The sequence below is a fragment of the Strigops habroptila genome, chromosome 6, assembly GCF_004027225.2.
Source record: "Strigops habroptila isolate Jane chromosome 6, bStrHab1.2.pri, whole genome shotgun sequence".
NCBI classification, from domain to species: Eukaryota; Metazoa; Chordata; class Aves; order Psittaciformes; family Psittacidae; genus Strigops; species Strigops habroptila.
Window position 1 is genome coordinate 14,170,718 of NC_044282.2, and position 27,998 is coordinate 14,198,715.

General features: G+C 45.2%; 1 protein-coding gene across 12 annotated transcripts; it reads left to right on the plus strand.

The window, feature by feature from the left end:
- The first annotated feature begins 1,325 nt into the window (after nt 1-1,325).
- TRAF3IP2 (TRAF3 interacting protein 2) lies at nt 1,326-27,998 on the plus strand. 12 transcript variants are annotated; one of them, XR_003991831.1, is made up of 11 exons: nt 1,326-1,472; nt 9,015-9,101; nt 9,368-10,123; nt 13,253-13,442; nt 15,683-15,858; nt 17,256-17,344; nt 19,101-19,169; nt 21,425-21,541; nt 22,542-22,628; nt 22,724-22,798; nt 27,506-27,998. XR_003991831.1 is itself a non-coding variant. In XM_030489462.1 (10 exons), the coding sequence occupies exons 2-10, from the start codon at nt 9,086-9,088 to the stop codon at nt 27,650-27,652; spliced, it is 1,635 nt and encodes a 544-aa protein (XP_030345322.1). In that variant the 5' UTR covers nt 1,326-1,472; nt 9,015-9,085; the 3' UTR covers nt 27,653-27,998. The 12 variants fall into 12 exon arrangements, 5 of the variants coding, with proteins under 5 accessions (XP_030345322.1, XP_030345324.1, XP_030345323.1 ...); XR_003991830.1 differs by lacking the exon at nt 22,542-22,628 and adding an exon at nt 24,436-24,534; XR_003991834.1 differs by having other exon boundaries at nt 19,101-19,164.

Consider the following 27,998-nt stretch of genomic DNA (forward strand, 5'->3'; position numbering starts at 1 on the left):
CCAAAAGGGAGTCTTGGTGTCCTGATGGCCTCAGTGGAGGAGGAGGGAGGGAGGGAAAGAGGGAGTCAGGATAGCCAGGTGGTGAGTCAGGCTGACGTGGGGTTTCTCCAGGAGGAAGACAGGCTCAGGCTGCATGGTGCCACTGCACTGCTGCCAATACAATTGTATGTGGTGTTCAGCTTAGGGCACGTGCTGTTCCAGCCGCTTGAATTTTCCCACCAGAAATGTGGGCAGTCATTCCCTGGCAAGAGGCAGTAAGTGCCTTGGTCATGGCTTTGCCTCACAACCATAAAGAGGGGTTGACAGAAGGGCAGGATCCCAGGGAAGGCTGATCCCAGGGAGGAATGCCAGGCAGGTGACTGTCTCCTCAGACCTTAGTGCCATGGGAAGGGTGCAGGAAGGAGAAGTTATGGTACTGCCTGAGCTCAGAGCTCAGATGTGGTTTGGACATCCCTGTGCGCCCAGCCTGGCCTGTCAGGCACTAAGGCAGCATGTGGCAGCAGCCCATGGACGCCTGGAGGGTGAAGAGCCGTGCACAAGTTGCAGACAAGCCAGACTCCTCCTCGGGTTAAGTGAAGAAAATGTAGGCTAAAGATCAGGAAGAGCTTCTTGGCAGGGAGATGCGCTGAGTGGGAGGTCAGGAGAGCGGTGTAGGCTGGGACACACAGCTGTGTCCAGCGGGTGCACTGGGGTTGCTGCTGTGGAGCCTGGCACTGCACCAACAAAGCAGACATGGCTTGACAGGACTCTTCGAACCCCACCACACTGTACCATCAACACCAGTGTTACTCAGCCTTTAGGAGCTGTGCACGTATGTAAGGATTTCAGCTTGTAAGAAAAGCAAGTTTCTGCTCCTTGGGGATGTAGAGAGAAACTTGGAAGTGTCTAGAAGTCTAACCTAAAAGAAAAAAAAACATAAGAAATCCTTTTTTTTTTTTTTGTTCTTCATATAGTTCTTACCCCCATCATGTGATTGTCTTCAGTAGTCTGAATCATAGTTGGTTTAGCATTTGGCATTGACAGCAAGTGACCGAGGACGAAAAGCAAAGGACGACTTTCCTGGCAAGGCACGCTGTTTAGGAATCACACCGGGTTTTCCCTACAGTTATTTATCTGTGGGGCTCACTCAGAGGCAGCCTGGCTTCCTAAGAGACAGGGAGCGAGCCACACGCAGGCATTTCGAGAGAGTTTTAAGCTTCAAAGTGTCACTCCCCCCCCGAGGCTCTCCCACCACCGCTGCCACGTTGTGCCGTGCCGTGCTGTGCATGCCTCTTCCACTTCCTGCTGCAGAGCCAGTTCTGCCGCTTACCTGGGAGAGGCAGGGAGGGTGTCGTAAAAGGAGGAGAAAAAACCACCCGGCTGACTGAGGAAGGAGACCCGGGCACGCCGAGAGCGCGGCGGGGTGCGCAGGAGGCACGCCAGCCCTCTCGCTCTCCTCGGTCAGCTCAGCGAGAGCCGCCCTTGCCCACAAGGTAAGAAGTGTTAGAGATGCTGCCTTTCTCAGCCCCTGTTTGTAATTAGCTGTTGACCCACTTCTGGCTCTCAGTGGGTTTTTTTCCCCTTCAAATTGCTGTCTCACTCGCTTTCTCCCCCTTTTCTCGTGTAATGATAGCCTGAGTTCCACAGATGGTTACAACATGTTTGAGCCATTTCACTGAAGTTTTGGTTTGTTTTTTTAAATCAGGAGGGTTTGGGGGTAAACACTGGGAACGGACACGCCTGGTGTCGAAATGTTGTCCTGCCTATTTACATAGCAGCTTGGCAATGCTTGGCAGCCAGGCCTGATCCCGCTCCCGCCCTGCACGGCTGTGCAAGCTCAAGGTGGTTTGTTGGCCGACAGCTCTCCTCTCCTTTCCTCTGCTCTCTTCTCCTCTCTCCTCTTTCCTTTTCCTCTCCTTCTCCTCTCTTCTCCTCTCTTCTCCCTCTTTTCTCCCTCTCCTCTCCTTTCCCTTTCCTCCCCTTTTCAGCTGCCCTCGGGCCATGTAGGACAGGTTGACATACCTGGTGAAGGAGAGCTGGCTGTAAAGTGTGAAGAAAACAGGATTGTAGACCCCTTTTGCACCATCCTGCATGGCATTGGTATGGAAACAGTGGGTAATTAATTAGGATAAAATCAACCATATAAAACCTGCTCCCATTTCACGCAGTAGCTGATTGTTTCAGGATGCGGCTTTTCTAGGGCTAGCATTGGCTGGGCAGTGAGAACAGCAGTGGGCTTGCTGGTCCTCGACCGCAACCAGCAACCACCAGACCAGAAATTCCCATTTCCTGGAAGCCCCAGGCTGTTCAAAGCCTGGCCTGGCCTCATCCATGCAATCTCAAGCAGTCAGCAATGTCCTGCCACCACTGGACAGGGCTGTGAGCCCTGCAGTGGGTGGTGCAGAAGACAGGGGTGCAAGAGGCACAGGCGGCAGGGCCAGTGCCCTGGCGAGCGCTCGTCACTGCCGCCGGCTGCTGGGAGCATCTGCCAGTTGTGCTGCAGCCTGCAGTGCCATCAGCCTCTGAGGCTGGGCTTGCTCTTGCTGAGCACCAACAATGTCTTGAATGCTGTTTTTTATTTTTTTTTCAATGAGGTTGGGTTTTCTTTTGTCTTTCTAAGGCAGGAAACACGGCATGTGCAATTATGGCGTTCGTGTCTATCAGTGCCCTCCACCCCCCGCAGCAGCTTTTGAAGTTTGGCAGAGGGTACACGTCTGAAACGTATATACATTTCTGCACAGTACATGAAAGCAGGCGAGCGAGGCTGTTCTCACGCTGGTGGAGGGAGATACGTCAGGTCCCCCAGGCTTCACCACGCCCTCCCACCACCCACATGCCCCGCAGCCCTTGCACGGCAGAGCAGGGAGAGCAAGGAGGGATGAGGGATGCATCAGTCCCACGAAATACCAGAGGTTCGCATTTATTAGGAATTGAAGGTTCCAAAGTAAGGCACAAAGCTATAGGAAAGCAAGCTGGGGAGATACATGCATCTTGGTGTGGTCCCCCCCGTTCAACCCCACTCATCTAGCCGCAGTTTTGTGCCAGGATTTTTAGATGTCCCGGCGCCATGGGATATCCCAGTTTGGGGGTTATTCAGTGCCTACAGGAGTTTCATAGTAATCAGAAATGGGTGGGATGTAATCTCTGGCAAACAAGCACATTTTTAAAGATATCTAAAAACACTGCAGACATTTTTGTATTTCACAAAGATTAGAAAACTGGCAGGAAATGCTCTCTATATATGAGATGCTTGTCTGGATCCTGTTTAAGGGTGTTGCACTTCTAGTTTCTTACTACTTGTTGCCTAGCATTCCTACTACATGTATATGTCATGGACAGAGAATGGATTCAGAGTAGCCCTGCAGAGAAGGACTTGAGAGTGTTGGTTGACGAGAAACTCAACATGAGCAGGCAGTGTGCACTCGCAGACCAGAAAGCCAGCCGTATCCTGGGCTGCATCAAAAGAAGCGTGACCAGCAGGTTGAGGGGGTGATTCTCCCCCTCTATTCTGCTCTCATGAGACCCCACCTGGAACACTGCTTTCACCTCTGGGGCCCCCAACACAAGAAGGACATGGACCTGTTGGAGCAAGTCCAGAAGAGGCCATGAAGATGATCAGGAGGCTGGAGCACTTTCCTGTGAAGACAGGCTGAGAGAGTTGGGCCTGTTCAGCCTGGAGAAGAGAAGGCTCTGGGGAGACCGTAGAGCAGCCTCCAGTACCTGAAGGGGCCTGCAAGAAAGCTGGAGAGGGACTTTTAGCAACAGCATGTAGTGACAGGAGAAGGGACAGTGGCTTTAAACTGAAAGAGGGTAGAATGAAATGAGACATTAGGAAGAAATTCTTCCCTGTGAGGGTGGTGAGACACCCTGGCACAGGTTGCCCAAAGAAGCTGTGGCTGCCCCATCCCTGGCAGTGTTCAAGGCCCGGTTGGACGGGGCTTTGAGCAACCTGGTCTAGTGGAAGGTGTCCCTGCCTGTGGCAGGGGAGTTGAAACTAAATGATCTTTAAGGTGTCTTCCAACTGTAACTGTTCTGTGATTCTATGATATCAAAGTCTACACTAAAAAGGCAGAAAATATCAGGTCTACACTAGCCTTTGCACCATGGATTGCCCAGTGAGCAGCATTAATGCTGCAAAAGGGAACATGATGTTTGCCATGCAGGGAGGGTTGGAAGGATGCTCTCCTGTTTTCCTGGCATATGTAGACCTTTGTGCCATGAATGCAGAAACTATGTAAGAGCAACCATATTACCATATTGTGGAAGAGAAATGTTGTTTTCATATTTTTCTACTTTTTCCAGAAGTCATGAAAATAAACATTACCTGCCCTAGAGGGCTTAAAATCTGGGCCAGGAACGTGACACATTGCCCTAGTCTTCACTGTGGAGGATACCCAAGGGAGAGGATAAGCCTCTGTGATGACAGCAGCCGAAATTCTCATGGTGATGTGTGAAACTCTGGAGCTTGGATTTCCTTGGCTGTTTATTTAGGTTATAGACCCAAAACAGTTCCCACATTTGCACATGCTCTTCCTAAAAGGATTTGTCTCTGGGTTTTTTTTTTGAGGAAAGCTTTGTCCAGTGTTTCTGTAGAGAAAGCTTCACTTAAGGCAAGTGTACTTACACACACTTATCTGACCCCATGGCACCAGCATTTGTTGCAATCTCAATGTGCGTCCTCATGGCAGCTTGCAAATTCTGCATTTGCTTACTCCCATCCTGCAGATGGATATCAGCACCATCAGGGACCTTAAAGGATTCATCCAAAGCACACAGGAATTATTTGGAAATCAAGAAATCCCTGTCCATCCCCACCCTTTGTGATCCCAGCTTTGCCTTAATTTATACCTTGCCGTTTCAGAAATGCCATGAGCGGTGAATAAAAAAGCCCTTCCCTTGCACCGCAGAAGGTGAGGTTTCTTTCTCATCCTAGTATTTTCCTTTTTAACAATGTAGACAAATGTAAGTTTGATCAAAAGAGAAAATATATTTTCTCCCTCTCCAGAAGAGACAGGAAGCACAGCTATGCTTATGTTGCAGAGACTCTCTTCTGTTTCTTCATGACAGAAGTTTTTTCGTCAAAAGCAGATAGACGGTTAGTGTGTGCTTTGGGACAGTGCATCCTGACAAGTCTTCATGCTGGGAAACAGATGAAATACCTGACAGATTTTGCAGTCAGCCGCAAGAAAACTGCACAGAGCCTGAGCCTAACACCCTTCCTCTCCCTGGCCAGCCCTTTGCTTCCATCAGATGTTTTTTAGAGGAGTTTGGCCCTTGCTTCAAACCTTCAAACTTGGGTGCTAAGGCTCATCTCTACCAACCTGCAGAGGAATTTGTTCTCCTTCATTTATGCTCTCCCAGCAGTGGACAGCCTCCCACCCGGCAGCAGCAGGGGATGAACCCCTCCAAGTGTGGGAAGGCTCACAAGGGAGCTGGGATGCAGTTGCTTCCCAGGAACTTGGGTCATTGAGCACCCACCCAGGAAGGTTATTTGCTGCATTAATGCACCTTGCAGAACTGGATGCATGAGCACAGGAAGGAAGAGAAGGACAAAGGGTGGTTTACAGAGTTCTCTCAACATTTTTGGGAGCAGTCCAGGCCTGGCTACTCTGTCCTTTTAGGAAGGGCCTCTTCAATTTATTACAAGCAGGAATACATGCAACAGCTCCAGCTGGTTATCAGCAATCTCCTGCATAGTCATAGGTGCAGGGGGGATATTAAATTCTCAAAGTTTTCTGGTGATATCATGATCTGACTTGAAGCTGCAGTATCTTTGGAAATGAAATTGGGCACATTCTATGTTCTCCAGTGGTCTCTGTGCCAGAAAAGGGATCAGGCTACAGATTTCTAAGCATATTTCAATATGCTGAAGCATTCCTCTACCCTAATTCTTCAACATGGGAGACCTAAGTGAGTGATTTTTCTGTCCTGTGAATAACTGTAGTTGCAAGATAAGCTAACTAGAAAAGTCAAAGGAAACCTAATAAAACTCTGTAGCATGAAGCAATGTAAAACATTGGGATAATGGGCTCAGCATTAGGTCTTTTTCCAAAAGCCTGTTTCAGCAGAGCAGAAACAACATCCTGAAGCACTGCTTTTGGAGGAGGAGGTTTCTGAATCATCTGTAAAATTTCCAGCAGTGTGGGGATTTCTCTCGGGAATTCCCATCCACATACCATTCCCGGCATTGCTCAAAAAGTGTTCAGCATGTCCTGGGGTTAATTTATCCTCAGGGCCATCTCTACAGACAGAGCTCTGCTGTTGTAACAGCTTCTCTCTCCAACCAGAGCTACTGAGGGAGGAGGAGGATGAAGTCACTTCTCCTTTTTAATGATGTGTCTGTTTTAACACCAAAGCCCTCAGCCCCTCAGTGCCTCCTACCTCAGCCCTGCAGGAACAAGGGCTGTGCATGAGTATCAAAACTCAGCTTACGTGCTCAGCTATCCTGCAGCAGGGTCTAAGCAAATTCATATTAAAAAAAACCTTGAAGCTTTTGCAGGTAAAAGCACAAGTGCTGGAATGAGGTCTCTCTTCTGTGTGACCAAATTATTTTTACTCAGATCTTTGGAGTAATTTTCAGAATATTTAGCTCATGTTACACAGGAAAGAAATAACGCTGTCACTTAAATATTGATTTGAGCATTAAAGAGGCATTCATCCTTTCAGAGGACTAAATTAATAGGAAAGACATTTTAAACTATTCTGAAGTAAGCCATTTGAAGAGTTTGGTAGCTGATCATTTGAAATACAGTTTAATAAGGTCTTAGTATTCCTCCTCCAAAAGACAGAGTAAATACAATAAATAACAAACTTGAAGAAAACAAGTTTTTGAATTTTTTCTGCCCATGTTGTGCCTCTCATTAGGTTCACACAGTCTGTGCATGATCCATTTCACAGATAGCCAGATGTCAGCAATAGAACTAAAAAACAAAAAAGACAAAAAACTTTGGAGGTTGTAGCCTCCAGAGGAATTTATTGACTTTTAAATCCCATCTGACACCCAATCTAAAACCTACTGAAGTCATTCAAGACATTCCCATTTACTTCACTGAGCTCTGGACTGAGTTCTCAGTTTCTCCACAGAAATCTGTTCTTCTTGTCACGGTGTGAAACTAAAGGTTTTTGAATATAGAGGATCTGAATTCAAAGTGTTACTTAGCATTTTGATCACTACTTCAGAGACCACCAAAGAAGCATCCTAGTGTAGGAGGCATTGTAAATTCATTTCTGAAAAGCCATGTTTGGATGTTTCCTGAGGACTGTATCTAATGAGAGGGATGCTTAGACAACACGTGTGGCTAAAGAGGTGGAGCTGTACACTGGTACCCCACAGCTGAGCTTGTGCTTTGTGAATGCCAGGGTGAATTTTGCCCAAGGAACCAGTTTGCCAGTTTGCCAGGAGGGAGTTTGACACCTGACCTTACAGGCACTCCTGTAAGTCTGGCAGGGGACCACTCGGCAGCTTTGCACCCTGATTTGTGTAAATCTGACTTTGCACTGTGCTGTCCTGGTTAGTCACCACCACAGGGCAGCCACCATTTGATTTAAACTGCCATCTGACCAAAGGTCCCAGGTGAAGGACGGTTTGCCAGTGCCACACAGGACGGCACAGCACAGGTCCCTGTCACAGTCCTGTGCTGATTACAGAGCTCAAGGTTTTCCCTTTCCCAGCACATCACTTATGACTGTCAGTGAACCGTGACTCAGCGAGCAGGGCAGGCGTTAGTGACGTGGTGCAGAGGAAAAGCGATGCAAACTGCAGGGAGAGATGTGTGATGGTGGTGAGCTGGCTGTCAGGATTTCAAGCCTAGGTGCTTGTATGGGAAGGAGCTGGTTTGGCACCAGACCCAGTGCTCTGATGCAGGGGGCTGCAGCTGTCAGAGCAGCAGCGTGGTCACTGTGTTGGTACAACTAATAGCTGCTCTGAGGACTTGCCTACATGGGAAAATCTACCAGCATAATTATCCCACTGTAATTATCCCAGGATAACTCTCCCTGCGGACGTGCTTATTATAACATAGGGTATGTATGAATATATGGCAAATCTTCTGCATAGATGGGTTTTAAGTTACACAGAGGAGGAATATTTACATTGCAGCCCAGCAGCAAAGCACAGTTTTTATTCTACTTCCCAGTAGATGTTACATCCAGAATTTTCTATGCCAGAGATACTTTCAGAGGGAAATACATGTCATTTTATCTGATCGGCATGAACATAAAGCCTCACTCTTGCGCTATAGCACAGGGCACATCATTTGCTTTTACAGACGCACTCTGAGAGGCAGGGTGAAGGTTGAAACACTGCCTTATACCTCTCTGTGATCCTGGTCAACTGCTTGTTATACTGTGGTCATTTGAATGCGTTCTTCATTTGACCTTTCTGTTCAAGCTACTGTGACTGAAGTTGGAAGATATCCTTGGGTTGCTAAAAGTTCCTCAAATGTGTTGTTATTTCGACTTTTTTTATCAGGCTTTCAAGCCAGATTCTGTTGCCGATGGTCATTCCCATTGCTTGAGTGCTTAGGCCATTCTTTGCTGATGACTCTCCTACTGGTGATTTTAGCTTCTCCAATGTGATTGATAGAAGAAAAATGGCCCGAGCGTGAAGTGGCTTGATAAAATAAGCAGCAACTCTTGGGAACAAGCTTTGGAGTGAAATTACTTAGCTGGGTGTTTGGTGAAGCTTAGAGCTGAAGCATCAATGTGAAGCTATTATTAGAAGGTCCGGAGTAAAAGACGTGCAAGTGATTGTATTCCCTGGAATATGCCAGAGCCAAACCTCCAGACCTAAGCGGCCTGCTCTTTTGTCAGGAGCAGAAATTACCTCTGAGGGACAGTTCATGTGCTTTTCCCCCTCCAGTCTCAACAGGAACACTAAGTTCCAGAAATCCCATAAAAGCATCTGTTTTGCGCAATGTGATTTCCAGAGCTCTAACTGGTATTTCTTTTCCAGTCTCTGAGATGGAGTTATTTTAGGATTATTGCCTATGTGAAGCTGTACCATGTTCACAATAGTCGTTTCTCTTGTTTTCCAGTTTGCTGGAAAATCCTGGCCTTGCAGTAAGGCAGCTGACTCTCATTTCCGGTGCAACTACAAAACTTGGAAATGGCCTCTGTGTCAGGTTAGTCCAAAATGTAACTCTGTGCTAGCCATGCTCCAGCTAACCCTCTGTTCTCTTGCTTTGCCAAAATTCAGACAGACCTTTCTTGTTGCTTTCTTCCTGTCTTTTTAAAAACCACAAAAATATAAAGAATACGTATTGGAAGGAATATAAGGAATACATACTGGTCTTCAGTATTCCATCTTATAGTCATTGAGTGAGGACTAATGACAGGCATTCGTCTGTACGGCTGTCCATCTACAGTGTTTCTTCTCCCACTTTTTCAGGCACTTCTGTGGGTCAAAGCATACCGGTTGAAATAGATGAATCCATGCCGTGGTCCCCATTTCCTGAACATATCTTGGAAAAGGCTTTGCAGTCTTCTGGAGAGGATACAAAGGATGAGGAGTCCCAGAGACCATGTGTCTCTCAAACACTTGAGCCTGTGGCCAACGCATCGTGCCTCTGCGGAGCATCAGCACATTGTCAGTCAGCACCGTCCATGGACCCGGACAGCAGCTTGTGGTCCAGATACACTGATCCTGACGTAGATGGACACTTCTGTTCCCCCAGTGAATCAATAGCTGGAATAGTTGCCTCCAAGATGCATCTTGTAGCTATGGACAAACCAGGCATGCAGCCAAGATCACAGCTTTCAGCTGACACTGGACACAACTCCAGTAAATCAGAGCAAAGCTTGTCTGATGCTCCTGAGGACTCACTGGAGGAGAGCAGCCAAGGGAGTTCACGGTCACGGCAACACTCAGGAAACAGACCCCCAGCAGAGCTGGGGACCGTGGACACAGGGTACAGCTCCCAGTCACGAGATGTCATGGGCATCAGGCACCTGGATCCCCCCTTACCGCTGGTGTCCATGCTGAACCCCCAGGACCTTCCAGGACCACTGATGTCCAGAGTGTATTTTGGACCTGAGCATCAGCAGTGCCCTATGTGCCAGCACTTGCCCCATCCCAACACCTCCTCACAAGACCATGGATGCTTTGAGCACCGCTGCCTGGCAAAGCAGCACCCCCAGGGCCCATGTGAGTAGCACCACTCACCCCGCCAGAGGTTTTCCAGTTGTATCGCAGCCATCATTCACCAAGCTGGTGTTTTCCTACTATACTTAGTGGCAATGCATGGCATGTAATTATTAACCTTTTTAAACATCTATTTGCAGTCCATTTTATATTTTCAGGTTATTCAGCTGGACTCTCTGATGCAGAACCTCTGAGCTAAATAAAAAGTTAAAGAGGTCACAGTTGCTCATCAAATGAAGGCTAATGATTTTGCCTAGAAACTGGCCTTTGTCGGTCATGCTGAACATACACAGCCTTCTCCCTGCTGTTATTTCATATTCTAGTCATTTCCTTCCTCCTTGCATCAGTCATTCAGCAGCCTCCCATACCAACCTAATTCCTGTTTTCATAGATTTCCTTGCTCCCACTTGGATCCCCAAAGTTGAGAATTTCCTGCCAGGATCAGGATGGGAGGTTACCCTTGATCTCTGTAAATAGTGTCTCCCAGCGTTATGACCAAACTCACCCATGTGTTTTATCTCTATGTGAAAAGAGCATGACATCCATCATCCTCTTTTTTTTTCTGTTGTCAGCTGAAATGAAAGCTCATTACTTAAAATGGAGCCCTCTCAGCTGCTGGCGATTGTATCACCGACTGCTGATGTGACTCTGTCAATATGGGTGTTTTGGCTCTTGGAGACTACAACGCAGTTTACAGCCTGCTATTAATTAGTATTCCTTTTCAGTCCCAGAGATTTTTATCTGTTATGAAGTGAGCTTTGAACATTTAACAGCAATATCATTGTTTTAATATAATTTATATTACATTAGACTCATGAGACCCCAACCCATTTTGGGCTGGCTTTGTAATAAAAAGCTGTAGGCCTGTTCTGATAACCTTTTTACCTTCTGTTGACTCCACAGCATTTATATTACATCTGTTTAAGGAGTTTTGTTATTTCGGCAATGTGCTATAATTAGGTATATGAAAGAGAGAGGGTATCAGAGCCTCAGTTTTCACCAGTGATCTTGGGGCTTTGTAAAGGGGCTACAGATGGACTTTCGTCAACGTCTACTGCTGAACATTGACAAAATGTCCTCTGGTTTTCTTTTCGTACCTTCTTTCAGTTCAGCTTTAAGCAGACAAAGAGCTGGTTGCACAACACCCCTCAGTATTTACCTCCATTTACCTCCTCCACACGCGGACATTGTGAGAAGTAGGACATTTACTGAATGAGGCCATTTTGGTTTTAAGCAGGAACTCTGAAAGGCTTTCTTTAGAAAAAATCACTGCCGTTTCAACCATATCCAGAGGGCAAAAGAAGAAAATAAACTCAGATGGCTGGAGCAGATTTGGTCAGGACCAAGAAGCTGGCAACTGTACTCCTGTTTCTCACATGCCTGGTACAGCATAAATCACCTCCTGACAGCTCCTTGCGTTTCAGATAATTGTTGGGCAGTGGCAACCCACAACAAAGCTCTGCAGTTTGTGTGTTGCAACATGCCTCTCCCAGGGAATAGCAATTGTGCCCGTAGGCTCTAAGCTGGCTCCGGACACCTGCTATTTGTGATACAAAAGCAAAACTGATTCTAAAGTCAAAGAAATCCTTGCAGCAATGCTATGTGTCCAGAGACCATTATTTGAGACATTTATATATGAAAGCTGTTGGTGTGATTGGGCATGCACGCTTGGCCTTGCTGTGCTTCCGCATGGCAGTGGTTGCATCCATTAAAATACTGTATTATAGGACAGATCCAAAGGAAGCTGGGGACATATTGGCCTAAAAATCTGTAAACCAAACTGAATCTCCCAAAGCCCAGCCACATTTCCTAGAGCTGGGTATGAGGAACCCATGAGGAGACCATATTTACTTTCAATTTTGTTCTCCCAGCCTCTTTCACAGAATCATAGAATGGTTAGGGTTGGAAAGGACCTTAAGATCATCTATTTCCAACGCTGTCCTGTTGAATATAGTGAAGAGGGGGAGCAGGAAAATCTCTTAAAACAGTGTCAACAAATGTGAATCTCAATGTTATTACAGACTCACAATTTCATCAGGAATTTCTCTGCAGTTGTGGGATTGGGTTATTTTAAAGTATTTGCTCCTGGAATTGGACTGTTTCATCAAAGCTTTGTTTTCTTTCTCTTTTTTTCCCTCCCCTTTTAAAACACAATCTAGTCCTCATGGCTGCTAGGAAAAGGAAAGCATGACCACAGAATAACTGAAAGGATTTAAAAAAACAGGCAGGGGTTGGGGAGGGAAAAGCGTTTGAGTACTGCAGCTTTCAGAGCCAGCTCATAACACCATCATCATGCAGTGCTAATAAGCCTTGCCAGGCTGGACTTTGATCTGTGCACAGCAGCTTGAAAGTGCACAGAGCTGCTGCCTAATGAAAACTGCACACAGAAAGACTGGGGGGAAAGAAAAGAAAAAGGTAGTTTTTCCCTTTTGGGGAAACAAACAGCTTACATTGCTTTCAGTTTATGCCAAGAGTTCCACTGTACGTTAGTTATTAAAGAGCATTGCGTGCGTGTGGCCAACAACAGTAAGGTTTTTCAGAATTACTTGAGCAAAATTATCACTTTAGGTTTTCCCTGCAGCCTCCTGGATGGCAACAGGAGCAGCAGCAAGGCTTTAAAAGGTCACTTAGGCAGAAAATTCATACAGGGTGAAGTAACAAACCAAGAGATTATTTTTTCGCTTTTCATTTACAATAATCACAGCCTGTTTAGCTTTAGTGTTGCTAACTGATTTGTTCCAGGATTCTGCATCTGCTTTCATGAGAACGCTGGGATGATTCATTTTCACAAGTTATTGCCAAAAAGAAATTAAAAAAAAATAATAATAACCGAAGAACACTGAGGCATGGTAAGTGCAGGGACAAAGCAGCCCTGAATGTTTAACTGTCAGTTGTCCCAGCAGCCCAACTGAGGGTGGGGATCTGAACCGTGCCAAATGGGAAATGGAAACTTCAGACTGTAAAACGTTCCTTAATCTGGCTTGTTTCAGGCCAAGATACCTGCAAATGCCTCCAAATTGCTGTTTCCCAAGACATGAAGGAGGACGTGCCTGGAAAGGAATAAACACAAATTGAGGGAAAAGTGTATTGGCTGAAATGATAGTTGCTGCCTTTATTTTCTCACTCTCCCAGATGGCAGAGCTCCTTACCAACATTTTGAACATGCGTCGCAACCGCTTCCTCCTGTTCCTGGACCTTGCATGAGAGTTATCCGCCCGGCCCAGCAAGTCATCCCAAATTACTCAGACCTTCGTGCTCCCCAGGGCACCAGAGGCCGACCACCCCAGAGGACATGCTCCTCCCCTGGTCCTCCTCGATTCCCGTAAGTGTGCCTCGTGGGGGGGAGGGAGAGGGAAGAGGGGGTTGTGCACAGTGGAAGCTCCTCTGATCTGACTCTGTGGGCTTTCAAACAATAATTCTGAAGCCTTCTAACGTTAGCATTAGCCTGGGCTGCAGGGGTACATGCAAGATGCTGGGTAGTTTTCTTTATTTGCTGTTTTACACCCAGCAGGGTCCTGACCTTACCCTAGAGAACTTCAAAGCCAGATACCTGATATGTTATTACAGCGCGCCCTGAAATGCACGCATTAAGGAAGATAAATGCTTGAAGGTTAAAGGGATGAGGGGTTGAAAAATATCTCAGTTGAAACCTTAGAGCTCTCCTGCTTGAGAGCAAAGGTCAATTCGGTGGCTCACTGCAGTCTTCAGCTTTATGCTGTACCAGCCTGGGACGCCTCAATCATCGGCATCCAGCGATTTCCTTCTTATCTCCTCTGCAGTGCAGAGAAAAAGGGAGAAAATCCCATCTGTTGCTGATATATCTCTACATTGCTGTTTGCAGCTTTTTTCTATGATTTTTCATGTAGTAGTAAACCATCACAAGGCTAGCACTTTTTATCCAGAGCTTTTTACTGGTTCTCAAATATTCATTTACCAGGCCTTATACCTCCCTTCTTGTAAGTATGTCATTAACAGATGGGAAACACTATCCAGGCAGGTTTTTCTCCAGACTCATCTACCTAAAGACTGTTTTTATTTAAGTGCCACATTACCTTTAGAGATGCTAAACCTACAGGCGTCTGTGTTTGAAACGTGCACTTACCATGACATGGTCTGGGCAGAAAACTGGGAGAATTGGTGGGACCAACGACAGTTGATGACTGAAATATCACACTGTTCTGCCTGTGAAAAGTTAGTGGCTGTGGCAGAAAAGTGACAGCAAGATAAGGCAGTACCTGCCCCAGAGGTAATTGCACCGAAGAGTTTGTATGAAAATGTAAAAATATTGAGCAATAGTGGGTATCCTTTGCAGTAGTAAAATTTAAAAACAGATTCCTAATTTTTGGCACATTTGTTGGATAAGGTGAAGTTTTGGGAAGATCTGTAAGTTAGGCACAGGATGATTTTTTGTGGCCATCGATGAAGTATGTGTTGCTTTTCTTGGTAATTTCTTCTGCTAAAACAAATCCAGGATGTGCGGGGTCTGTCCTGTGGCTGCCTGCATGGTGTTTGCATGCCGGTTCCAGGAACGGCAGTTATATGTTGGTAGTATTTGCCTATAGAGTATTTTGTAACAGAAAACATCTGTACCAAAATGAATAAACCAAATCTTAATGTGACAACAGAAAACATGCTGTGACCAGCTTGTCATCATTCATTTAAGGAAGGCAAAGAGAAAAAAGAGAATGGGCTTGATTGACTAAACATCACTGCTCTGTGGGGAAAAGCTTTCAGAGAAACCTAGCACTTGTCCGACAGATTCAAGCCAGCAGAATCAAAGCACACCTCACATGAAAATCTCAATAGATTCCCCTTCCTACTGACTTAGACTGTGAAGCCAAAGTGTAGTAGGACAAGAACTGCTAAGGTTCCTAAAGTCATCCCTTTCTCTCTGTTTGTTACAATGGGGAAGATGTTAGGCAAGGTTATTGCAAGTCTGGAGCACAGATCCCTGACATGAGAAACCCTCGTTGGGTCTGCTGTTGCTGCTCAGGAAATTAACTTCGTTCCCTTTAGCAAACTTTGAGTTTTGTCCAAAACTGGAGACCCTCCAAGCTGTGCCAGAGCTCGAGGTGGAGTGCCCTTGGACCCCCATTTTTCCCAATCCCCACCTTGCACTGTGCCTCCTGTGCTGCACAAGGCATCCTGGCAGCATCAGAGGTGCCATGAAGCACCCTTTAGATATGGGAAGAGGTTACGCAAGCGCCTCCCTGCTCCCATACATGCATAACAATATCTGTGACACAGCATATATTTTTCACTCAGGAACAGCCTTTGCTTCTGCTAATTGCAAACTGAACAGCTTTCAGCTGTGAGGTGCACTTACTTCCTGTGGCAAATGTTGCTTCTGCAGTAAACTGCTTCTTGTGGTAGACTGTCACCAAGGTATCCGTTCAGAAGATGCTGTAATAACTAAGTAGAAATGCCGAGCAAAGCATTTCAACAAGAACCCTTCCTAGCTGACATGCAGATAAAGTTCTTAGGGTGTTATTAAAAGAAAAAAACCCCATTTTGCCTGAAAATAAATACTCTTTTAAGTCCTCACTTGCTTTTTCTTTGTAGAAATCAGCTATACAACCAGCTACCTAATGGCCAGCTGACCCCCAAGGCATGTGGCCCAGATGAAGCATGTTGCTGTCCTTGTGACAATTTTCCATCTCCAGCTGCCGTCCCGAGACCTCTCAGTAACCCTGCAGCCAAGGGAACTCTGAGAACCAGCAATTTGCCAGAGGAGTTGCGTAAGTGGTTAGCAAATTTGTTCTGTGCAAGATTTTACAGCACATCCTGACAGCTTTAGGTGGAAAAGCTCCGGGGGGGGAGAAGACAGCGGGAATGACAATAAGACACAAAGACAACAGAAAAGAAAATACTGAGTGTCATCACATCTGTAGGGTGTGAGCGTTTGTGTTTGGAGGGATGGAATTATCTCCTTGAATCCTGAAAACATAATTGTCATTAATTGCTTGTTATTTTGTTTACGAAAAATAAATACCATTTAGATTGCTTTCATGACTTCTTGCTAAACAGGATGTCCCTTTGAGGCAGGAGGCACTGAAGCTTACAGTAAAGGACTAATAACAAACAAAGCCTTAGGGATAAAGTGTTTCTGCCTGTCCCAAACCAGACAAAGTTGTCGAGTCTTGACCTCAGTTTCTCCCTGATCTGGTGACTGGAGAGAACTTTGGGCTAGGAGCCCAACGCTGAGAGCTGAGGGCACTGCAGCCACTGGCTGAGTTTCTTCCCTTCGCACAAGCCCCTGAAATGCTTTCACCCTTCAACTCCTATGGGAAAGTCAGGTTTCAGAAAACTGGCTTCCTTCTTAATGCCATGCTGGCCAGCAGGTGCCATTGCTAAGAACCCTCCACCTCTCTCCTGAGGTTTTGATCGTTTTTATTCTTCATTTTTCACATCACCTTTCCAATCCAGAGAGTTGCGTCTCTCTGGCCTGTAGGAGTGAGTTATGACACCAGACACCACTCTTGGATAGACCCTACTTTATCAGTGCATCCTAGATACAGGAATTACTGGATAAAATTGTGTCATTTGTGATGCAGACACAGCTGGATTAGATTAGCCAGCTGGTTTAGCCTGACTGCAAGTCCATGATTCCTTAGTTAGTAAGAAAACTCCTTCCGCAATGGTAAGATCAGCTGAAGACATTGCTGTCGTTAGCCATCCATCCTGCCTGCACAGGGGGTACAGCATGCATAAGGGCTCCTCCAGCTCTCAGTCAGATCAATGAGGCCTGGGGGAAAGCTGTGCTGGCTGCAGCCAGTGCAGGTGGCATGAGCTCTGGATGAGGACACAACCTCACATATGCCAACAGGCTGGGGAAGAAGCAGCTCTGGTAGCAGGGCAGGGTGAGCAGCAGAGTGATGGTACCCTCTGCAGCTTCCAGCAGAGGAAGCGGGGTGCTTGCCAGCAGCAAGGCAGTAGGAGCTTAAATCTAGAGCAAGGTTTCTGTACAGGGGGTTGAGTTCAACCCCAAGCCACTGAGCTATCCCCCATCCATTTTGTAAATCCAAAGAGACATAGGTGGGCAGAACCTGCAGCACAGTGGGAGGGCTCTGAAAGTCTCACTCTCCAAATGCTGTATTTTAATGCATTGCATATTCATATGGATCCTCTCTCCTAGGCAAGGTCTTTATAACCTATTCGGTGGACACAGCAGTGGAGGTTATGAAATTCGTGAACTTCCTGCTTGTAAATGGATTTCAAACTGCTGTAAGTATTCCTTCTGGAGAAAACGACTTTCAACCAGCAGAGAGGAAAGGGTCATTTTGTAAAAAGCAGAGGTGATACAGTGTCCATTTAAATGTTTTTCTGTTTATCATTGTATTTGGTAGGTTAAAGAAGGTACAAATAGATGAACTAGCCTTGACTTTAACAGTTTAAACTTAAATGATTTGCCTTTTCATTTTCTCATATTTTAACTGATTTTTTGTGCTTTTAAATGTGTTTTAATAATGACCCTAGAAAATTCCATTTAGTGACACCAGATACCAGATGGGCAGTAGTATGAGGTTTTGTGAGCTATTCCATTAACATTGTCTTATATTTGATCTGTAATATCAATATTAAAAAGGTCAGTTTTCATGCTCGTCCAATCCCAACTTTTTTCCGTGATGCTGTTACATTGCTTGTTCTTCAGATGTGAATACCTTTCTACTAAAAAATGATCTAAAATCAGTGTATTTCACAGAGCTTAATGAAACAGCCTATCTCATGGTTTCATTTGCTTTGTTGTACTTTTAAAAGGGATTCTAAACTCACTGGCCTGAAAAGGTCTGTGTCCCACTGTCTAATTCCATAAGCCATCCAGATTTTCATTTAATTTCTCACGAGCTTGCTTCATCATAATGGCCCTCTCTAAGGGAACCATCCACAGAGGCTCTAGGATTTGGTATTCATCAAAATCTTGATTCATATTTTCTTATTTCAAGTACATATGCTATCTGACCCCTCAACCTTCACTCTTTGGCTTCAATTCAGGAGAGCATTTAAGCAAGTGTCTATCATTAAACTGAATGAGACCCGGTGGGGGGCTTCGCACACACTTATTTATTTTCATAAATCAAAGATTTTTTCCAGAGACTGTAATTATACTTCTCTCCAGCAGTTCTGTGCTATGACCAATACATAAGAAAGCTCTGGGCACCATGGAGGTATGGAGTAGAAGGCTCATTAACAGCACCTTTGCTGGACAGGGAATTCTTGGAGCCTGCTGCAGAATAATAAATACAGCAAAATGGCCTCAAAGCAGGGAAACAAAAGGGGAAAAAGACTTGGGAGCAGAACATGACTTTTCTATCAAAAGCTTGGAGAAGTTAATACTTACTGCATTGATCACAGTCATTGATTGCCAGTTTCTGGGAAGCGAGTGGTGTTGGTTGCATTCAATCCTATGAAGTCCTCTGCCTCTGCTGCTGCTGAATTCTGGGTTACCAGTATCAGTGACCTGCCTGACTTCCCACTACACACCCTGAAAATTTAGTTCAGTATGAATCTAGGACTTGACACCCAGTATATACCGTTGCAGCTAGAAAACAGTGGACATTTGCAGCTATACAGATAGAGAATATGGACAACTATCGCCCTTTTTGAGGTGTTTAGAGATGCAAAAAAGCCATTTTGCAAATATCAAATATCTAACGTACGCCAGCAGTGGTTGTTTCTTGTTCTTGGGCAAAAAGTGCCTGGGAGTTGGCAGCGGGCAGGGCAGGGTGCCCGGTTGAATGGCTAGCTCAGTAAGAGCCCAGTGGTGTGCCTGCAGCATCCCCCCTCCGCCTGCCTGCAGTGCCCATCCAGCTCAACTCTGGTCTTCAGGGAAAGGGGGGACGTTGTGTATGTACACATTTCTTTGATAAGGGCATTAGGCATGCAGTTAGAAACTAGGGAAAAGAGCAGGTGCCTTTTCAGTGCCACCAAATGGGGAGGAAAGGTGAAAGGATGCTCATCACAGACTTTCATTCTCTTGCAGATTGATATATTTGAGGACACGGTACGAGGTATTGACATCATTAAGTGGATGGAGCGGTATCTAGGTGATGTATGTAAAAGCAATTTAACCTTGTTCATGACAGAGGTGACCTGAGGAAAATGGTTGAATTATTCTAATAGCAACAGGAGCAGAAGACCCTACTATCATCTTCCCTGCCCCTACAGAAATGGCAGAGGCCTTGCAGAGAGAGCACAGACAAATCTCCTTCACTTCTGTATCTTATGGTCCCAAAGCTCGTTCTTTAAGAAATGAAGCACTAATTCTGGCATTCCAGCTAAATTCCAATGCTGGCTGTTACATTCAGCCTGAAGCTGCCATTGGAAAAGTTGTTTCTCCATCTCATTTTTAAATAGTGGGTTTTATCTATGCTTGGTTAAAATGATATCTGTATTTCATCCCAGAGTGCATAGAAGTGGCTAATGTTCATCCTGCTTCTTACCTGTAGCTATTAACGTTGCTATCTAAAATACTAAAGGGCTCTTCTGGATAAGCCATGCTGAATGTAAACTGGAAATTGGTATTCTGTTAGTCAAATTATAGATTTCCTCTCATCACTTTGTATCTATCCAAGCAGTAAAATAGAGATTTATGTTGTTGCCAGTGCAGTCCCCTGCAGCCACATCTTCCTTTGAAGTTCAACTAAGCAGTGAGTGCACATCTCCTTTAGGATCAAGCCAAGTGGTCCCATTATTCCAGCACAGCTAAACAAAAACTGGCAATTCTGTCACTTGACACGTGCCATCATGGGGTGGCTTCAGTTCATTTGTGCTTTGCCACTGGGACTCTGCCTCACTCTGGGCTTATTTTCATGATTTGGGAACAGGATGACAAAGTGGTGGGCTCTCCCCAACCTGAGCAAGGAAGCCTCACCGTCTGAGACAGCACTACACGGGTTTCCTAAAGGCATCCAGCAAGACACTTTAGTTCAAGTGCTCTACCATGCAGAACCAGCTTGGGGCCTCTGCTGTGGCAATGCAGTCAGGCCTTTTGGGGCTTTCATCAGGACAAATTAGGCTTGGGCTCACCATGTGTAATGGAGGCACTGAAACTAGAAGCCAGGGTGAATTTGCTTTTACCAACATCATTCCTACTTAAAATACAAACTGGCAGATCTCCTTTGGGACTCCTGCACAGTCAGTAGGAGAGACCAGTATGCGCAGGGAGTGATTCCCTGCCTCCACATGAGGATCCTTCTCTGGCTGCCCACCCCAGAAATGTTTGTTTTCCTCCATTGACTGTGGAGGCAGTTTCTAACTTTAAAACCCTCAAATGTGTGAGGAAGAAGGGACTACTTGGACACAAGCAGGGGGATGTGTGCAACCGGACATGTCTCTGCAAACCCTCAACATCTGTAAATGCTTACATGCATGTCAGGTGCAAGCAAAAGTAATTCTGGAGTATGTTAAGTTGGTGTAAGGGATAATGGCTCCTTGCCGTATTTGACCCTGTGGTGAGGCAAATTCCCTTGATATTGCACAGAAGGAAAGAGTTAATTAGGTGCCAAGCTGAGTGTGAGCCACAGACTTGGAAGCCTTACACAGCCTGATGTGGCGGGGATGAAAGACAGGCCCTAGGTAAACACAAGTAGGAGGCTTTCGTCTGCTGAGCCTCTTCACTGGCTCACCATTAAGGAGGAGAGGCATTTCCCAGAGATGAAGGATGAACCCGCTGTGGAAGCCTGAGCTCAGTGGGGTCTGGGATGAAACAGGACCCGGGCTGTCCCAGCACAGCGAGGAGCATTGCCTTCAGCCCACTGCAGCAAGGTGGCACAAAGCTGCTAGGTACCCCTAAACATGCCCACGTCTCCCACTGCACTCTCCACCACTAACATCAGCAAGAACAGTTGTAATTTCTGTTGCTGAGAGCCCTAGAGGTATCTTCCCCAGACAACTGCCTTTAGCGGCTTTATATGTAAAAAGCCATAGATGGTTAAATAGATGCACTTTTACATAAGCTGTTGGAAAATATTTAGGGCTGAATTTGAAGATAAAACTTTTCTGTGTATGTACATAGACACTCTACACTGATAAAAAGTAGCTTTTTACGCAGGGATTCCAACTGTAAACTGGTAGCTGCTAATATATCTCTTGACATTTACATTTTCTATATCATGAGATCTTGAGAAATAATGAGGAGAATGAGTGCACGAGTTCTCCTCTATTTCCTGCCAGGATGAATGAGATCCTCTCGTGTTTGCCAAGAACATAAAGATCACCTAAAACACAAACTGGCAGATTTCCGATCTGCCCCCACCAAACACGCTGCATTTCCCAATTTCATAAAAGTGCTTTTTTCCCTAACAGAAGACGGTGATGATAATCATAGCAATCAGTCCAAAATACAAACAGGATGTGGAAGGGGCAGAATCCCAGCTGGACAGGGATGAACACGGCTTACATACTAAATACATCCACAGGATGGTAAGTGAGGACATGCATTTGCTGTTTTACAAAGACTCTGTCTCTTCTTCTCAAAAGACAAATCTGTCTCCAAATGGCAGGTTCTTTGCTTTGTTTTCCCTAATCCCCATAGTTAAACACCCCCCTTTGGAATTCATTAATCCTCCCTCTCATCAGCTCCGTATGCTCATTAACATCTGCTAAGAGGTTCAAGGAAGAAAAATCCTATTAAACATGCTCATCTTATTTCTCCATATTCTTTATTGTTCAATCTTTTTTTCCCTCCTTTACCTTCTTGAGCCCTTGTTGCCCTGCTATATAGCCCTGAGCATGATCTTATCTAACAGTACCTGACCTTCCTCCCTATAAACCAGCCCCTATCGCTTTGGCCATCCTGTAACTGAGGTCTGGTTTTAGGCAGCAGTAAAGCTGACTAAAAGGTGGAATTGAAAAGCAAAGGCCAGAGCTGCAAAGGGAGGCTCCTGGGGGGTGCAGAGTGGCAGGGGACCAGTGGGAGTCATAGATGCCCATCTCTGCAGTCTGTCACAGGATGGACACTTAGCCCAGAAGAGCCCACAGAGCCATGAAACTCATCTCTTCTCCCTCAGTTTGCAGTTTCCTGTCCTTCTTACCCTGTTACCCATCAGATTCCCCAGTTTGGTTCTGCAGTCAAATTTCTCAGAAGTTGTCACTAGCAGATGAGCTCTGAGCAGTACTTTTGCTGTCCTTACAACGACCAGGATGCCTGTGTATGGGGACACAGGGGAGAGGCTGGTCCCAACTCAGACATGGAGCTAGGACATGGGGGAAAGATTAGGTCCCAGTTTGGACACAGAGCCAGGCTTCAACTGAAATCTTACACCCTGCTGGAGACTGAACAAGGGCCTTAGTCAAGTCAAGCATCATTGGTTCTGGATGGATTTCATGGGATTGCAATTGCAGCTATATCCACAATTATTTCACACTGCAGAACTAAATGCTCAAGAAATGTTGACAGATCTTTCCTGTATCCTTTCTGTAGTAATGAAGAATCAGATTAAGTGGCCAAACAAAACGGTACCGAGTCCACCAGCAATAGATCAAATCACTTAACAGAAGAGCAGTTTAAGTAAGCAATAAATGTTTTTATGCATAGGATTCAGATGCATGCAAAGAAAAATTAATCTGTCATTACAGTAAATCTGGCAATTTGTTCTATTCTAGATGCAGATCGAGTTTATACAACAAGGAAGTATGAACTTCAGATTCATCCCTGTGCTTTTTCCAAATGCTAGAAAGGTAACACTCATAAGTGTATATATACTTGTCGCATGATTAAGCACATACTATTTTGATCACAGTGCATCAGATGAAATCTTAAAACCCAAAACGTTGATTTCTTGGTTCTTAATATCCCACTAGTAATATTCCAAAGTTACAATTTACATGACGAGTTTAAAGTTTTATGTACATACAAATAAAAAACATTTCATCCACAATATAAATCAGTGCATGAATGTATTTCTAATGATAAATGTACAACTAAAACTCAAATTGTCTTGAGCATTGAAAGAACTTACATGCAGAGAGACAATCTACCCAGCAAACATGCTTTTTATATTAACCCTTTTATAATTTTGTCCAGATGTAATGCCGATGAGTGAGATGGGAGAGATTTATGACTGATGTGAAGTGAGGATCTGGGAGAGGCTGGCTTGAGAATATAAAAATAAAGAGGATAATAAATATTAAAGTACTAGGCTGTTGCTTGAACTTTGATGGGCCCTTCAAAGGCAAACTATAACTTTTTTTAGGACTTGCAATTTCATCTGCTCTCCTTACTGGTTTTGAAGATTCATTTGAGAATAAGTAATGCAACAGATTCCTGTCTCTTCTCCCTCGCTCTGAGAGAATCTCTTGGATTTTTTTCAAGACCAGAAAAGTTAAACAGCTTCAGTTATAGTTGAGAAATTGCATTCTTCCCCAAACACAGAATGGCTGTATTGTACTCACGTTCACTTTTCATTGCTAAATGCTATGTGCGCTGTTGGTAGCTGTCATGTTACCCCTAGGTACAGATGCATTTTGAAAAAGTATGGAAAGTTCCTTACATTTCTTTGGGTGCCAAAATTTTGGAACATGATCTGAAATTTAAAAACTCCTAGTAATGATTGTACAGCTGTGCCATCCCACTGCACTTGTGGATTTTAGTGTAACAAAGTTCTTTACTTGGGCACCAACTTAATATAAGCTCAGAAATTTTAAAACGCGTCCTTGAGTTTGTAACATATGTGAGGTCCTTTGGAATGAATGGTACCTCTGCTATTTCATGTCACTCAGCTCCCTGCCTGAATGACCTCAATCCAGTACTTGCCTTAAGTGTGGAAAGCTGAGAGGCCGCCCTGGTGGGAATTGGGCAGACCAAAGCAGGGAATCAGGCAGCATTTTCAGTCATCCTTTGCAGCTTGATCTGAGGGGTGGGGAAAGGTGGGGCTGCTCCTAACCTTGGGGCGCCTCGAGTGCCTGCCATGCAGTCAGCCCATACAGGCTGCAGCCACTTGGCACCATAAGGGTTGCAGAGAGAGGTGGCCCAGGACAGTCTATAGCTGCCTCTGGGCTTTGAGGCAGCACAACAAACCTATGTTAATTTTGGCTGAACTTCATATATAAGAAGATTATTTAGCATATAGCAGTGGTTCTCTCAGACAGTGATCTATAAGGAATTTCCAGGGTTGGTTTATTCAGCTGCTCCTATCTAAACATCGGGCTCCAGGCAGCCTTCCTGCCCATCCTCTGCAAGTCCACATCACCCTTCAGTTTTTCAAGAGGTGACTTTCTCATGTATATTATGCAGATTGTCATTTTCTGTTGTTGTTGAGCTTTGCTCTCTTTCTCCATACATTTCTTTGGTACATCATCTAACTTCATCTAACTAGGTAATGATAATATAACTGAGGACATCATGGGTGGAAGGAGAGCACCAGAGCCTGAACAAGTTGCAGTAATGAAGTCTGTGGGCAATCAGAGGAAGTGAGGTACCTGAAAAGTGCCACACGTAGATACAATTGGATGATGTTGGCAGGCAAATTACTTTTTATCTTTTTTACGTTGTCCTTTACATGTTCAAGTACTGCTGTAGCTGGCAGTGGGAAAGAGCAGGAAAGCAAGGTCTGAAAGGTTTAATCTTGGGATATGGCTATTAGATGAGTTAATCTTATATGAAGTACATCATAAAGCGCTGCTGGTATGTGAAAATTAGTCAACCTTCAACAAGAACGGAACTGTGTGATCCAAAGAGTGTTCATTAGGAAACTGAATAATGAGGGGGAAAAGCACAACACAGTTAAGGTGGAACTGGCATTTCCAGCTTCCCATCATACACTACTAAAGGAAACCTGGGTTTTGCTGGTTCAAGGCTTGCATCGAACCAGTCCTCAGAAATGTGTCCTCCTCATCTGGTCACCCAATGACCAAAGCATTAAGTTGTGACTTCCTCACAGTGGAGGCTCCCTCGGTCAGAGGTGAGGCAGCTGGATGGGTGAGGTGAGCAGGGCTGGTGCCAGGGAAGCCAGGGGAGCTCAAACCATGCTGCACCAACATGGCCCCGCATGCACAGCCCTGCCCTCTGCACTAAGATGCTCTGCCTTCTTCCTACCAGTTTGATCCTCAGAGTTATCAAATACTCTCTCTGTGGCATAGAGAGAATTTCCTCATGGCTTACAGATACACAGCCAAATAAAAGTAATATAAGGGTGGTAAGCATTTTCCCCTTGCTCCCACCTGCAATGACAGCCAGTGTCACGTGGCAAGGACACTTTGCTCCCCTTGTGGATCAAAATAGCAGCTATAGTTACCCTTTTACCCCTACACACCTCCCTCAAGTTAAAATTGTTGCCAGAGATGATTAGCATGCAGGTGCTTTTTGCACCGAGTTCATTATGGAGGTTATTAAATGAAATTGGCCGCAGGAGGCGTTCTGGAAGAAAGACGCAGAGCCTGTCTCTGGATGTATAGTGCCTCTCTCATTATACCCTCACTTGCTGGTTTCTTACCTGCTATATATTTCTCACACTAATTTCCATCTTTTCAAGCTTAACTAATGATTTCCCATGTGTATCTATATCAGATGCTTTACTGAAGTCCAGACCAACTATGTCTACTGCATTTCCTTCCTCCTGAAAATGTAGTTTCTTATCAGAGAGAAGGCTCATTTGCTGTATTTAATTGCATTTCCTTCTACAGCTCTTAACAAGATTTAGTAAAGAAACAAATTTTATGTAATAAGGGTGTGCACGTGCATGCAAATGTAGTTATCTTTCTTTCTCCCAGTAACATTTGAATCTCTTGGCCAGCTTCAAACAGCTTTGTCAAAGGAATAAAGTTCACAAAGACTAAAATCCATTCCTATGCAAAACCAGACTTGCAGGTGGAGGCAAGAGATCTTGTGCTCCTACCAAAGGGAACACTGCAGGATCTTACCCTTGTTGGGTAGTGAGGTGTCCACCTGAAGGAGTGACATTATAAAACCTCCACTTTGGGGAGACCTTTGACCAAAGCTTATACTTTTTCGGCCACTGGAGAAAGAGGAAGGCCAGGCTTGACAGATACCTCTGCCTCTCACCAAGCTGCTGGTTCAGAAGCCTAGGTGAGGTCAGACTAATGGCTCTGTAGGTGCCTGGGTGACTTACCTCCTCCTTCTTATACATAAATCCTATAGATCTAACAAAGTGGTTGCACCAGTGAACACAAACCGCTCCCTGAGCAGTGGAAATGACGCAGCCTCGTTCCTACAGCTGTAAAGGCCAAGGAAAAGACAGCCAATTTGAGAAGCATGAAGCTTGGTAATGAAGTATTTGGACTGCAGCTAGGTTGTTTGCTGGCAGGCAGGACATGTGCTGCCCATGCCAGGGCATCCCCTGGCATGGTGCCACAGACGTGGTGCATGCCAGCAGCTTTTTGCTTAGTCCTCTTGGAGCTAGCTCCACTGGCTTGACAGGGACTGTGCTGCTCCTAAGAGGGGCCACCTTGGGAAAATACTGCCCTGCTAAGTAAAGAGGACCAGAAAGCAAGAGATGCATGTCTTGATCGCTCACGTTGTTTATCTGCTGTCTCCCTTTGGCTTCTGTTCTGGTGTTTCCAACAACAGCTCTCCAAAAAGAAATCTCCATCTCCATAGTGGACATGAGCTGGTTCCAGTGAAGGATCAGTCTTTGACCCTATTTTAATTAGTGGTATGATAACAGCCCTTCACTCCAGACTGTCCATATGAAAACCTCTCAAGACTGTGGAGCAGGGTCCTATCCACCAGCCCACTGCCACTGTTCAGGGCCATGGTGGTCCCAGCTTCATTATGTTAGTGGGCATTAGCCAAGCCTTGAAAGGGTGCATCCTTCCCAGGATGCAAAGTGGTGGAGGTTTGATCCTGCTAATCTGGAGATGCATTAGACTCTGCTCAAGCTCAGCATCGGCCTCAACCTGCTGCTCAGGAGGTGGCCAGAGGACACCATGCTTGGTGAAGGAAGGTGCAAGGAGAGGGGGAGAAGGCTACCAGGATGAGAAATGCTCCCCTGGGGTCCTGCTCTTTCCCTAGTGATTCTCATCTCAAGGTTGAACATGTTGTGTGGATCCTTCAGCAGCTACTAAGGTGGCAGCCTTTCCTTGGTAGGGGCACTGAAATGTCTTCCTTCTTTTCTCAATGTTTATTTTCACAAGCCTTTAGATGCCTGTCACTGAGATCAGGCTCCCTTTGAAATGTAGTGAAATTAGCCAATGTGATGGCAGAAAAGAAAGAGAGACAAGCAAGCTGTGAGATCACACAAAGTTCATTTATTTAGGAACCCAAATACAACTCTGAAGCCAAATTAGAATTTCTTGTTGTTACAGGAAGCACTTAGAACAGACAAAGTGAAATCTTGCTTGGCAGGGTCTGATGGAATCTGCAAGGTTCTGGTACAGATTCAGGAGGATTTATGGGATTTCATGCTTTTTTTTCCCCCTTGTTTTTAGGAACACGTGCCTACCTGGCTGCAGAACACTCACATTTATAACTGGCCAAAGAATAAGAAGAACATCCTTTTGCGGTTACTGAGGGAGGAGGAATACATTGCTCCTCCAGTAGGACCTTTACCAACACTCCAGGTTGTGCCATTATGAACGTTATTGCTTAAAGTGCACTACAAGCAGTTGTTAAAGGGTTGTTCTTGGCAGGGAGCCAGTGCTCTTCCAGATGGCTCTTTTTGATGACAGAAGACACTCTTTCTGCTAAAGGAATCGGTTGTCTTGGGTAACTCAGGCTCGGCTTGTTCTCTACCATGATAAACATCTATTTCTGAAGCTGATGGGGAAGAACTCTTTTCTCTAGATTTTTAAGAGCTGCACATGGAAAGAATGCCCAGTTTTATTTTAACATCTGTTTTTAACATATTCCTTTATTAGTCGATATGGCAAACAAATACCAGAAATAATGTTGCAATGAGTGTAAAATAAAAATTACATCCTC